Below are 15,256 nucleotides of genomic sequence, written 5' to 3' on the forward strand. Positions count from 1 at the left end.
GAAAATGAAGAAGCTAAAGTACTCTGGGCCTTTAAAATTCAAATAGACAAGCACCTGCCACACAACACCTGAGTTAACAATTGTCAATAAGAAAAATAAAAAGTCTGGATAGATGATGTGGCAGTACCTGGAGACAGCAGAAGAGAAGAGAAAGAACTGGAGAAAATCAGAAAATACAAAGACCTGCAAATAGATGTAGAATAACTGAGGCACAAGAAAGCAAAGATGGTACCAATAATAATAGGCACCTTGGGTGCAGTCCCAGAACATTGGGAGCACCATTTGAACACTATTGGCATCAACAAAATGACCATTAATCAATTACAAAAGGCAGCTTTACTTAGAACAGTTTAAAACCTGCAACAATAACTTTTAATATTATTGAACAACATCTACCTATCCCAGGTCCTTGGGAAAAACTTGATAGATGGACAAAAATGCCAAATCTAGTCTAAACACTGGTCAAACAACCATAATAGAATATTATCTTTATGGCTGTAATTAATTATGGGTAGGCTTGAATATAATTGCTCTGTAAAAGTATGAGAACTCTAGCCATGTTCTTCAGTAAGTACAACTTAAAATACATGTTGGGGGCAGTTTATACAACATGCATGTTTATAGACTCTTTTCCCTAGATACTGTGCTATATATTAACAAAGCTAGTAGTTCCGTTTGTCATATCCATAATTCTCTGCCTGCAGAACTATGAACTCGGAGCTCCCTAAAGAATTGTAGAAACTTGTTTTTATGATAATCAGGAGCTAACAGGCCAGAACAAGGAAATTATTTCAGAAGTGCCAGTCAAGAGTCAGTATCAGGTTTTGTGGAAGACAAGACTACGTTATGCTGTTGTTAGAATAAATTGCTGGAGATGAACAGGTGAGATGAAAACACCAGCAGACTTTGGTACGGAGGCATGCTTTTTTGGCCATGCATTTTTGGCCGGTGCAATGACAGAGGGATCTCTGGATTCTTGCTCTTTCCCCAGTGGGCCCCCAGGCAAAGTTGTGCTTATTTTCTTTGGCTGTTAATGGATGGGTGGAGCTGGCTTGACATGGACTGTTGACATTTTCCTTCAAATGAGAAGTCCAAGATAGAAAATTTCACTTACAAAATCAAATCACAGTCATGCAATTTCTGGCTCATCCTTTACTTAATGATTCATTATTTCCTCTCTGCATCAACAGGTGGTTTCACTATTTTGTAATCTGCAAAAGTTAAAAAAAAATAGAGAAGTCCCAAGTTTGCAGGATAGCAAGGAGAGAAATGCTTCAAATGTCTTGGTTTGCTCAATGTGCTCTTGACCACTTCTTATTGGGATTTTGCCTGCATTTGCTCAGATGGGAAGCATTTGGATGACAGCTGTCAGAACAATAAATAACAACTGTTGAGAAAAGAACTTAAGCATCTGTTGTTTTCGTAGCAGCTCCTTAATTTGACTTCTCACTTCCTATAGATTCTACCCGTTTTTTTTTCCTGATTTCTTGCTGATCGGTTTCTGTGCAACTGGTTGTAGTTTCAAGGTTCTCAGAGAGAAACACTTGAGAAAAGATTGTTGGCTGTCAATTCTATCATTTCAACAATTAAAGCAGATTTGTGATAGTAGTGAATATCTGTAGCTGGGGTGTAGGATGAGGGTGGAGGTTTATTCTCTTGTGGATTGGTTTCTGAATATTTCCTTACTAGGCTAGGTAACATCTTCAGCGGAATTTAGATACCAGTATTGGTGTTCTAAAGGAGATTTCCCTGACTGAAGCACTTATGTATAATTCATTTCTTCAAAACTGCCTTCAAACAATTATGGCTGCACCACAGACAGGAACAAGAAGGAGCAGACAAACCCTCAAAAAAGGATTATTCCCTTTCCATTCATTTGACTGTGTTAGAGGAAAGCAACCTGGAGTACATGGAGAAAGAAAGCCTTAGTCATATCACTTTAATTGGTTTACTTATGGCTCCTCAACAGGATTGTAAAAACACATGATTTTAATGAGGTATGCTGAGCCTACAATCATACCTTTGTCCCATTTTAGGGTTCATTATTCAAAATATCCCACCATTTTTCTATTGCCTTTCACAATTGCATAGCTTCTCTTGGATCTGCCTGTCCAGAGGCAGCCCTGTAAAGTGGCTTAGAGTTGAGTAGATCCCAGGTTTTCCATATTCATATGCCAATTCTTCTACTGGGTATTCTGGATCTCCTTTTGCCAGACAAAATATTATCTGAGCCAATAGGGCAAAAAAAGCATGTTCATTTCTTTCCCGTCCCCCAAACATAAATAATTAGCTGGTTGTTCTCTCCCATTTTATTCACGTTTCCAGTTGGCAAGGCAAAATCCTAGATCATAGAAATGGAGTATGGAACAAGGACAGTGCAGTTTGTTAGTATGCAAAATTGCAAATATCCACTTACCTGACCTCTACCATTCATGCAGTAAGACTCACCTTTAGAGTCAGGCAATTCATTTAGAGCCCTTGGGGTCAATTCATTTTTCCAGCTGAGCCATCAGAGTTATTTTTAGGATACTTTAAATTATTTTTGGTTGTCAGCTTTGGCAAAGGCTGTTGCAAAAATAAACTGGGTTTATATTATATTTTTTTTAAAAACAAATACCTGACTGTATTTAATGAATGGGCTAAATAAAACCAGAGATTTCAGCTAAAACTGCAATTTTATCCATAGCCCCGTTTATTTTATTAGACATATTGTCAAGGTCACTACCTTCTTGTCCTCTCTTTGAATGGGACTCAAAGAAGACATATGTATTTTTTCCATGCCTCACCTTGAAAAAAACTTTTTGAAAAATACGCACTTTTTTAATGATGTTTCAAGATTTTTGTGAATTATTGTTCAATCCTGCATGACTCAAAGTCAAAGGGTTTCACATTGGCATAATGATTGCTGTTGCAAATTGAAGTTTGTTTTGTTTTGTTGAAGCAGAATCAGGACTGAATATAAAGTAGCAGTTTAAGCAATTGGAGGCCTTTGAAGGAAGTGGATGGAAAATCAAGGCAGGTTTATAATAAAAGCATATAGTTCTTGTACCTAGAGCTGATGAGTTTTGCAGTTTGGGGCTTTTGAAAGAGCCAACACTTTCCCCAATGACTGATTATGTTTCTTCTGGCATCATATGAATCTTCAGATATGCCAGGAAGGAGGAATAAAATTAGATCTGTAATCATTAGTTCCAGACCAGTAGTCGTTCTCTTCTTGATTGTCAGCCTCATAAATTTGGACAGCTGACTATTGTTTCCATTGCAATTGGCAGAAGGGTGTGGTTTCTATTGATTTGTGATGCTAATATTGCTAAAACAATCTCTGGCTCTCAACAAATGCTTCCATCTTAATAACAGAGATTCAGATCTTAGCAAAAGGCTTGAAGAATCATTTTGAATTAGTTAAGTGATTTAAATATTGTGTATTTAATTATTCTACTTACTCATTTTGATAGTATCAATCTGTCCTGGGAATCCAATGGACTTTTTTAAAAAAATCCAAGCTGCAAATAAGTATACAGTTGATTACTGACTTATACCAGTTTAATATAAAATTGATTTTACTTCAATGTCTTCAAAATATTGATGTAAACATTCTGATTAGATTGAATATTTTTAGCATCACATTTATTTATCTATTAGTAGTCCTGAAGGAGAAATCAGAAGAAACATTCATTTAAAATGCTTAGATGAAATATTGATCTTATAGTAAATATGTAGAGGAATAAAATGCACTAGAATCGGTTTGGTTTTTTTTAACATACATTGTGGGGTCCTTGGTGCTCTTTGAGCTTGATGGTTTTCTTGCTGATGTTTCATTACCAAACTAGGTAACATCACCAGCTTAACCCTGAGTTACAAATATTCTTTATCATCAATATCAAAACACATTGCATATATAAAATCACCTCTATAACATTGCATATTGAGAACATTAAGTCTTTTGTAAAGATTAAGTACTTTTGACGTACCATAGTTTCTCCAATCTGGCAAATTTTATTTGCAAACAATGACTAATAATTTAAAAAATTCCTTCCCGGATAGCATCTCACTGCAAATCTTTCTTATCAGGATTGCTTTATAGGTAATCCTCAACTTATAACCACAATTGGAAGCAGAATTCCTGTTGCTAAGCAATATGGTTGTAACATGAGATGTCACAGGACCACAGCAATGTAATGACTGCAAACCCAGCACTCCTGGTGTTTTAATTCCAGATATGTGGGTCAAATAAGTGGAGGCAGTCCCAGGCAAGGAGCGCAGGGTGAAGGATGCTCTGTGAGGCCCAACACAGGCCTGCATGCAAGTTCGAAGGAGGGAGTGCAGTGCGTCTGGTCATAGGGGTATTGTGGAAAAAATATGCTGTGGCTCAGGAGCTTCTTTGCACACCACAGCTCTGGGGCTGCAAGAAGCTCCTAAGCCGCAGTGCCGTGTGAAGCCATAGCCGTTTCTGGAAGTCTCGGTTGTCTCAGCCTGGCCCAGTAGCTTGGCATAAAACCACTTCATCGTGGAAGGGGCCAAATGGCCTGCACTGTGCCACCCAAGGTGATCTTTATCATTTTTCTCCCACGCTACTGTATGTGAGGCAGCTGCTGGTCATATCAGGCTTATTCCCACTTGCATCATTCATTCCCCAAATTGCGCGCCCTGTTCTCACAATGCTTTGGAAAAGTCTTTTGAAGCATCACAAGAATGTATCTGCCATTCTCCACATAGCATCACAAGAACAGGGTATCTGCCATTCTCCTAATAGCACACCTGTTCTGGGGAAGACCTCGGAAACTTTCCAAGGGCTTTTTCAGAGCAACACATGGAAGAAAAGCAATGCGTTTCTTAGGGAATGAATGGTGCACACAATTTAGAGAAAGTAGCAAGCAGCCTCAGCAAGATGGTCTTGTGTGGCCAGCAGCTGCCTCATATACTGTAGTGTTACTCTGGGTATGCCTCATCAACTGTGACAGGAAAACAGGAAAGGTCAATTGTGCATGTTAGGGCTTGTGGAGCATAGGGCATCAGGGGCGACTAGGGCTTTGCCCAGTGGTGCTGGAGCGGCTGGCTGTGGTGTTGGATTTGAGCTGGCATTTCTCATGGGCAGGAGCAGCACTGGGGGCTGAAGTAGAGGCTTGGGGTGGGGGTAGGGGCAGCTGGCTGAGACTTCTGAAGGGACCTCTACTTCAGCTTCAGCCCCAGTTCTGTCACCACCCCGTGCCACTACGCAAACCAGTCAAAAGGGCAGAGATATGGGAGTTGAAGCATTCCTGTGGTCATCAGTACAAGCAGTCCCAAATTTTGGATATGTGACCCCAGAAACATTACACCAGGTATATGTTTAGGTATGGGCCATGTCTCTTCATTCAGTATTGTCATAACTAATAAGTCAAAGACTAGCTGTAGAGATAAGAAGAACAAATTGGCATTTCATTAGATTCTTTGGTATGTAACATCTCTTTAAATTCTCAAATACTAAATAAAACATGAAATCCATTAAATGGGGAAAAAGCTGGTGTGTAATCCCATGCAAATTTCTTGGGAATAAGATTAAGACTAGCATTGACTTCTAGGTAGGTAGTACATAAAGTTGTGCTATGAAGTACTACTACTAATAAGTCATACTGTTCCTAGCCCTGTTAGGACTGAAGCTATTTTGTATGCCCAGATGAAACGAATAGTGCTGATAGCTAGCAAAGTAAAACAAAGCAAACACAATCCTGTGGAATTGATTTAAAATTGATTGAATGTTTGGATATGGTTTTATGAAAGAAAAGGGAAGCTGCTAGGTAATCTTCCCCCTCTTTTAATAGGTCACCTGAGTCTTGCTTCTTGAGGTAAACCATTCCCTGTTTCCCATCACTTTCCACCTGTTTCATTTCTTGATGATGTTCTTTGTTTCATTCTCAGGTGAGAACTGACTCAATATGAGTGGCCTTGGGAACAATTCTACAGACCCAGGAAACCTGGATTCTCAAAAGAGGAAGGGGTCACCATGTGACACTCTGATCCAGAGGTAAGTACAATTTTAGGGAATTTTCTTCTCGGATGGAGGAGGGCTTTCTTGTTTTTTGTTTTGCTTTCTGGCACTCTTTTTCTGCACAAGCAGATGGGAACAGATTTCATCCCCTCAGATAAGTTCACACATCCCACCGGTGTTTGGCTGTTTGTTTGTGAGTATCTACTGTGGAAGATGGAACACAACTCTTCCATCTGTTCCACTTCTCTCTTGGGGAGCAACTGGTGATTTGTGACTGAAGCTGTTTTTACTTATTGATTGACTTGGGTTTGTAGCACACTTCACACTTTATGGTCATTAATATTTCTCTTGTTTCAAAATCTAAAATCCAAGAAAATTTAAAATGAAATTAGATTGCATCTTCAATTTATATGAATATCTAAAAGCATCTAAAAGGGCATTGGCCATCTTCCTAAATATTGTAATTTTTTAAAAAAGAACTAGAAAATGATAATTTATCTTTTTCTCATAAATTGATAAAACCTGGCTTCTCGGATTTTAGCTAGAACGCTAATAATTTATCAGTTCATTTGTTGGAAAAGTCAGTTTAAAATCCCCTTGTTAACTGAATACCAAGTTTTCTTTTAAAATGTAATTTTTGAGTATTTTAAAAACTAACAGGAAATTAGGATCAGATCAGATATATTGGACTTTTTGAAACTCTTCCCCATTTGAATTTCTTAACATGGTATACAGTTCCAATAATGCTCTGTTTGCAGATTAATGTGCCTGATAATTCAACTTTGTTCTGCCTGGTTTTTGTTTTGTTTATTATGTTTTATTTGGGTTTTCACACATACAAAATACAAGTAAAACATCTTTTTTGAAAATAGCATGGTCCCAGGTTGAACTTCTTTATACAGACACAAAACTCAATTTCATGCTCCTTTTTGTGTTCTATTCCATATCTTATACTATTCTACATTTTCTATATAGTTTTTCCCCTCTTTTAATTTTCTCAATTTTATTTTGATTATCTCATCTCAATTCAAATCATTATATTTATATTTTTGTCTGTTCTGTTTCAATTTCATATTATCTTTTCTCATTAAACAAGTTTTCTGCTATAGTTACTAATTGGAGTATGACACCTTTATATCTTTTAATTACATCCATTCAACTCTTATTTAAACTTCAATATATACCTTAAGGTTATGACCTTCAATATAATACATAATACATAACTTCCAATTGAATTCTGCTTGGCACATTCTTATAATATACACTATATTCTTAAAAAAAAGAAAGAAAGATTGTAAATATATGTAATTATAAACCCTCATTCCATTCCAATTCAGTTCTATCATTAATAATCATTAAAATCTTAACATCTTTAACATTTCTTTTCAATTAAATATCATACTTCCTTAAAGACACGTATAATCTCCATAATTAATTTTTCCCTTATTTCTCTTCGCATGTTTTATAAATCATTAAATATTCATTTTGTTAAATTTATTTATTGACAAGCATTCCACTGAATTATGATAGCTGTTTTATCAGACATTTTAATCATACATTGTTGCATATTTTCTAAAATTATTTCTATTTCTGATATAACAATACTATCTTATGTACCTTTGCAGAATCCCTTTTTCCATTAAATTTTCACCCATTCTCTCTAAATAGGCCCTGTTTCTCTATATTTTGTTTCTGCCCTTTATAACTTCTTTTCCTTTCTTTCTTCCCTCTCATCTTCTCCCTCCCCTTTTTACCCCCTTGTCTCTTTACTTCTAATTCTCTCTTCTGCATTTCCCTCTTCTGTTGCTTTCTGATTTTATACTTATTTTTCACTCTATTTTTTTTGGGGGGGGGGTGTTTTTCCCAATCTTAAACTTTCCATTCTCTTTCCCCCCCTTTCCTTTTTCCCCCAACCTAAGATTACGTGTTCATTAAAGATGGCTTCTTCTTTTTTGCAATTTTCTTGTTCTGCAGGCATTTCTTGTTGTTTCTCATAGTTCCAAATCCCCATTTCTAAGAACTGAAATATGAAGCCAAAAGAACCTCTCCCTTCTTGTGCATCTTCTTTGTACTTTTTAAGTTCCATTTTCAGTTCTTCTAAAAGTGGAGCCATTTTAAACAGTTTTAAACAACCACCCAATTGCTTTTAGTCATTCAGAACAATAACCAAGAATCCAGAAATCATCAAGTAATCCAGATAGTCCCGAGTTATATCTTCTTATTTCTTTTTCAACTTTCTCTTCCTGGGGTTTTGTTGCAATATTTCAGTTAAAATGTATCTTTTGGAAGTCTTGTTGAGATTTTGCTGTAAATTCTTTTTAATTCCTGGCAGTCTCCTCCCTTCCAGATCCTGCCCTTTTATTCTTTTTCTCTCTCCTGTTTTCAAAAGCTTTTGATTATCCAGAAATCTTTATTATCCCTTTGACTTTTTATTTTCAGCATCAAATGCCTATTAATGTCAAAGTGGATTTTTTTCCCAATTTCTTGCTTAAGTCTCTTAGTTGTCAATATAGGAAAAGGAGAAAAAAAAACCAAATGTTTTTCCTTTTCTCTCTCCTTCGCAGCTTAAATCTGCCTGTTTTTTTTTTCAGTATTTTACTCAGAAATGGTACAAGATACTGTATTTTTCTTCCATGCCAGCCCCACTTTGCACCAACTGTATTTCCAGAATATTTCATTTTTCATTATAGTTCTCTCATGAAAAAGTTGTTCTTCTTGATGAAGAATTGTGGAGAAAGTAGTTTTGGAAATAATTGTGATAGCTGGCAACTGTAAATACAAAATCCTATTTATTCCCAAAAAATATTCCATGGAATATCACATTTATTTCTTTATTGCATTTATATCCTGATTTTTTTTTAGGAACACAAGTCAGTGTACATTAATATCTCCCTTTTGTCTGCATAACAACAGCCCTTGTGAGATAGATTGGATTGGTAGGGCGAATGGTTCAAAGTCACTCAATGAGTTTCCCTGGCTGCTGGTGGAATATGTTACACCATACTAGTCCAAAAATCCTTTAAAAAAAACCAAAACAGGTTACTTGTGCTAACATCAAATTTTCTCCTTCCCCATGTAGATATTCAGATTGTGGCTTTTGAGAGGGCTATCCTTGCCAGTTTGTTCCATTCTCCTGTCAGGTTCCATTTCTTTTTACATGACTAGAGTTTTGGTTTGGTTGGATTTGATTTGATTTTGAGCTGTGTAAAGGCTAAGTAAAAATAATTCCATATATCTGTATTCACATACCTCCTATCTCTTCTGTTTGGTTGTTCATCTGTTTCCATAGTTCAGAAACTCCTTCCAATAGGAGCCCAGTTCTGAGGTCAAGCAAGTCATAGGTCCATTTGCTTAGTTAATTTATGTCCCATCCTCCAACATAAATTTTACATTGCAAAATAGCTAAGCTGGAGGAAAGAGTTATTATTAATATGCTAAACAAATACCCACTGCAGTATTCCACTTAGATTAATAATAAAATCAATACTGCTGTCAGATGTAGATGCTAATACTGGTTGTATTTAAAAGTCTGGCAGAACAAAAATAATTTTTATCCCTTGCCAAAATTGTAGGAATGAAGGCTGCAATTGGACCTTCTTTTAATATTGAACATTTCTGTAGCATTCTCAGGAGTATCTATTCTGCTGAAAGTATGGATAATGGATAGCAAAGTGCATGTGAATTACACCAGCAAGCTATTACAATTCAGGACAGGTTATGAGGAAAAATATCTTTTCCAGTTTGTCAACAAGCAAGATGGGGGAACTGTTTGCTGTTGTACCAAAATTAGGGAACTATGCAACTATCCAAGTTTACAGACATCGATGTAAAAGGACCAAAAGCATGGAAGAAGAAAACTAGCTTATTAACAATTCCTACATATGGTAATTGTCACAGTGAGTCAGTATAGTGGCTTCTAATGGAGAGACAACCAGAGCCAAGTTGATCCCAGCCAAGCCAGTGCAAAATATATCTTTTTTTACTTTACTGCCTCATCCCTTTTTCATTTGGAACTCAGTGGAAGTTGGTTTATCATTTCTTCAAAACATTTTTCATCTTAATGCTGAAATAGTTTCCACAATGCTTTCTAGGAGAACAGTGAGAAACAAATCTATATGTGCCCATAGGAATAATGTGTAAATAATATACAAGGAGAATGCAGTGTAGAATAGGGAGTCTGGATGCATTTGGTAAATTTTTAATGAGGAACAAAAAGAAGGAAGAAGGGAAAAAAACTTTACATTTGTTACTTAAAAACAAAGTATTGCAGCATTTGAGAGACTAATATATTTATTACAGCACAATTCTGTCAATTAGTAGGCAGAATTTATATATATCAAATATTATATAAAGCATCTGCTGCTTTTTTTGATAATTGTAAGCATATGGGCTTTTTGTAGTTCTTCATATTATCATGCAATGATATACTTTTCATTATATTGTAATGTGGTAAAATGCTGTGAGACATTCCAAATTCAATGGTACAGTATAAATGAAATTATGCAGAAATAATTGAATACATACATAAAATTGGTGCAGTGCATGATGTAGCACGTGTGACAATTCTGTGAAGCAAAATAACCATTAACAGGCATACCAATTAAGTGACATTCCAGCCACGCTAACCCTGACAAGTTAATAACTGTAGTGAATAGAAAACAGTTATTTGTAATCAAATTTAAATGGATACTGTCAGATTCTTGATTGATCATTCTAGTTCAACAGTTTCTTATCTCAACTATAGTCTTTCTTTGCAATTTTTCCAGTAGTGAATGCAGGATTCCTTTTGAAGTCCAAGGTTTCTTCCACTTGGTTCTAGATTTTGCTCTTTGTGCTATTAGATTTGTGCCTGCTGATTCTGTTGTACAAAAACTACTCTATAATGGAATTATTAGCAGAGTGTGTATTAGGTTTGGAAGATGAGCAAATGACTCCGTCTCCTTCACTGGAAAAGAATTAAGAGTTTTAGAAATGCCTGGTGTAAATCCTTAAGTTGTGACTCCCAGCGGCTGTAGAAACTGCAGGCAATGGATTATACAGTATGTCCTGAGTGGATATTAGACATTAAACAGATTCAGCAACTTACATTATATCCTCTGATATTCTCCAAGCAATAAAGTAATAATGCAGATCTCTAGTGTCCAATTAGTGAATTTTAACTGACCTTCCTTATTGATGCTAATACCAGTCTTTTATCTAGGTCTCTTTTTCCCTTCATCTCAACCCAAGACCCCAAGAGACAGATAGGCAGATAGATAGACAGAACCTCAGAATTATTTTTTTAAGCAGTATATCCCAGTCCCAATCATATTTTGATTTTGTGTTTGAAGACAATGTTGGGACAAACTACTTTAAGCCCAATTTTGCTCAGCCACTTTCCAAGTAAGAGTCTTAACTGGTTGAGCCCTGACTTCATTTAAATTAGCATCCCCAATACTACATCGTAGAATGGGCAAAAGTTAATCCTTAGTTAACAAATATATTTTCCTATTTTACTTTCTTCTCAGCACACCTTCTAAGATGGCTCCTGCTGTTCTGTTTGCATTATCATATAAAGGAGAGTGCTCTCTTCAATAAACTTTTTTTATTCACTTGCATATTCATGCCAGTTCAGTTCATTAAAGCCCTTAATTAATTTGTATGATTAATTGGCAGAGGTTTTTAACAGTTTGTCAGAACTAATTTCAGCTTGCTGCCATACCATTTTCTTCTGTGCTGGAGTCTATAACTTTAATTGTTACTGATGGTGGTAGCTGACTGAAACTATTCCTATAGGCATTTTTGTAAAAGCTTATATTACCATAGCAACAATGGCAATGAGTTGTTAATTAAATATTTTAATGAATTCACATATATTGGTTTACTGGTTTCCTATCCACCCCACTTTCCTTAATTTCACCTGAACAAAAATGTCCAGAAGGCCCAAAGTAATATTTCTCATTTCTTCCACAAGCTATGCACCTTTACCTTTTCCAGATTTATTTATTTACACACACACAAACATACACTTTAAAGCTTATATGTGCTAGTGTTTAGCAGAATTTTTCAGCAGAGTATGGGAAAGAAAGATATTCTTGTAAGTGCACTATTTAAAAATATGCTTTCAACTGCTTATCTGGGTCATCCATGGTCTTCAAAGAACAGCATGAAAAAAAGAAAGAAAAGATTATTGAACTAGTAGAAAAGCAGGAGTCAAAGAGTGGAGAGAATGCTCTTAGTATTGTTGGGTTTCTGTTTCTGGGAATAAATGAGGTTTTAATTCTGGAAAAATGCACCTTAGAAAGAATAATTACATTTATCAATATCAGTGGCTATGGCATGGACTAGTAGGATCAAGCACAACATTCTAGGAACCACATAGCTCTAACAAATAATGGAGACACTAATTGAAAGGAATGGGAGCTAGGTTCTTTCCTAGCTGTGAAGGTATTACAATTGGAACATTGCAAAAATGAGAATCTGGCCAATAACATAAATTTTGGGAAAGGACTTGTTAAGCAGCTTACAACTGTTCATTGTTTTAAAAAATTAAGTTTAGGAGAAAAAAAACATTGCAAACTGTAGAATTGGCTTTTTGCAACTAGATAAGAGTTAGTTGTTCTTCCTTTGCATGATTTCTTGATATGTTGCCCCCATCTTATGAAGTGATTGCTATTGCAAGGAGATTATCTTCCTCAATTTATTTTTGTCTTTTAGTTTATTAACTCTGTTTGTTGGCATGCTGCCCTCACATTTTATCCCCAGCAGCAACTTACCAACTGTTATTGCCCTCATTGGACTCCTTTTAATTCAATAAGTTGGTTTTTTTCCTGCCTTAAGGACAGAACGGACACCTCAGATACGTTATGTGTAAAAAGGAAAGAATTAGGAAAAATAAATACACTATTCCAGGGTAAGGAAAGTATAGAAAGAGAGTAAGAACTTGCAAGCAAAATAAAGGAAAAGTGCGACTTACAGTAAAAGGAAAGAAAAGGAAATACGACTCAACCTAGTTTTAAATCAAGAGTAGCTACTGTACCTGTCCTTATCTTTCTTCCCTTCTTTAGTTCTACCATATTCATGCTGCATAGATTTCATTTTCTGTTTCTCTTTAAGTTTCTCTTTTTGAGGTTCTATCAACTCCATCCTACCATGACCTTTTCTGCTTTTCCCTTCCTATATCAGCAGTTAATAAAATAGTATTCCTTCATGTATTTCTTTGTATGAGAAATCTTTGATATTTCTGAGAAAGCAATTTCAAGAGCTGACCTAAGAAATACCACTGATAGTTAATCACAAAAATACCATATGTCATAAAAGTTAATGTATTACAAATATTTGGTAAAATAATACAAATAATGAGAAATTGAAAATATATAGGTAGTCCTCAAATAATGATGGACCAGAATTGCTATTATTAAGAGATACGGTCATAAAATGTATTTGTCACATGTTCACATCACATAATAACTGTAATTCTGCAGTTCCATCATTAACTTTGGACCCCTGGATCATTAAGTGAGGATGTCACATGATTACGACCTGATGACTTCCCCATTGATTTTGCTTGATGGCACACACTAATAACAACATGAACATTACAAAAATAAAAGAGAACTTCTAAAAAACAACTTGTGGTGCCCTAAAACAACATTTGTCAATATATTAACAATCATCTTTGCTGGGCTCTGGTCTCACACTAATCGAGGGCTTGCTGGAAAAGCCAGCTGTTAGAAGCCTTCTGGACCTGGCACAGTTGGCAAATATTTTTAGGGAGAAGTGACCCCACAAATAGCCTGACTCTGCCATTCAGGTCTTAAAAGGTGATAACTATCATGTAGAATCACATCTAGAAGCCAGTGTTCTGGTGCAGCAGTGGTGACATAAGGAAAAATGGGACACTTGAAACTGTGCACACTGCTGCATTCTGGACCAGTTGTAATTTCTGAATGCTCTTTAAGGGGAGCCCCTTGCACAGCATGTTGTTGTCATCCAAATAGGAAGTGACTATGATGAGTGACAGTCATCAAAACCTCCTAATCCAGCAATAGGTGCAGTTGGCACATGAGATGCTTCTGGGCAAAGCCCACCCACAACCAAATAGGGGTCATAAGTTCAGGACAACTCTTGAATTACACACCAGCTCTCCTTGGAAAGTGCTACTCCCTCAAAAATTAAAGATGATGCCTCTCCATATTGTGGGGCGGGAAACTAAAAACCCAAAGCTATTCTGTCTTTCTAGGGTTGAGTCAAAGCTGGATTCCTCCTCAACCAGATCCCCACATCTTCCGGGCCAGAGGTAAAAATGAACTATAGCAATAAGGATCCTGTCTACTTTCTCAGGAATAACTATTTAGACTTTCTCTAGATAACTGAGTTCAGACAAGTCTTAGGCACTTCTATAGGATTTGCACATCTGGAGTCCAAGTTCAAGCCAAGACAAGTGGATCTATCAAATGAGGCCACCAGCTGGTTTTCTGTAGATGCATTAAGAATGAAAAAATGAGCTCACTTCACCACTCTTATCACTACAAGATAAGCCCTAATAAATGCTCTTACCTCTGCATAGACGGCTTCACTCTTCATCTTGTGTCATCTGTCTCCTCAATGGTCCCTTCTTTCACATCCATACTTGTTTTAATGTTGAAAGAGACTTGTATTTCAGTGAGTTTATGGGTGCTTAGGATGGCTCCCAAATATTCAAGAAACTCAAATATTTGGTTTGATTTATTATTGGTCCGGCTTTTGATTTGTTTTTGAATAAACCATACCTGGTTTTGATTGTGTAGAATTTAGTAACTATGAATTGATTTTCTCTAACAGCAATGAGAAACGACGCAGGGAGCAAGAGAACAAATACTTAGAAGAGCTGGCAGAGCTGCTTTCAGCCAATATTGGAGAGATTGACAGCCTGAGTGTTAAACCAGACAAATGCAAGATTCTAAAAAAAACGGTTGATCAGATTCAGCAGATGAAAAGACTCGAACAAGGTAGATCTGCAAAATATGTTGTCTTTTTTGTTGTTCATTCCTTGTATTCTTGAATTTATAATACAATGATATATAAACTGTGTACCAGGATCTTCTTGAGGAAGTGCAGGAGAACTTGAAGAATGTTCACAAAAGTAGAACAGAATCCTATCAGTCATCCACTGCTTAAAGCCCAAATGATCAAAAATCCAGTTTTGCATAAGATTATCTTCTTGGTTCACACTGGATGAAATGGGAAAACAAGATCTTCACTGTTCCACAATGACAACCTGATTTTTAATAAGGGATTTCAGGTAAACTCCTGCTGTGTTCTGATAAT

At 36.2% G+C, this 15,256-nt stretch overlaps 1 protein-coding gene across 1 annotated transcript in view; it reads left to right on the top strand.

Annotated features, from left to right (window-relative positions):
* The window catches only part of NCOA1 (nuclear receptor coactivator 1), a 282,196-nt gene that overhangs the window by 181,088 nt on the left and 85,852 nt on the right, over positions 1–15,256 (top strand). The window contains 2 exon segments of the mRNA XM_026715989.2: positions 5,899–6,004; positions 14,771–14,937. Coding sequence (XP_026571774.1) covers positions 5,916–6,004; positions 14,771–14,937 — 256 coding nt within the window. The 5' untranslated portion in view covers positions 5,899–5,915.

The sequence above is a fragment of the Pseudonaja textilis genome, chromosome 1 (genome assembly GCF_049901715.1).
Source record: "Pseudonaja textilis isolate UNSWEBS1 chromosome 1, rPseTex1.2, whole genome shotgun sequence".
Lineage (NCBI taxonomy): Eukaryota > Metazoa > Chordata > Lepidosauria > Squamata > Elapidae > Pseudonaja > Pseudonaja textilis.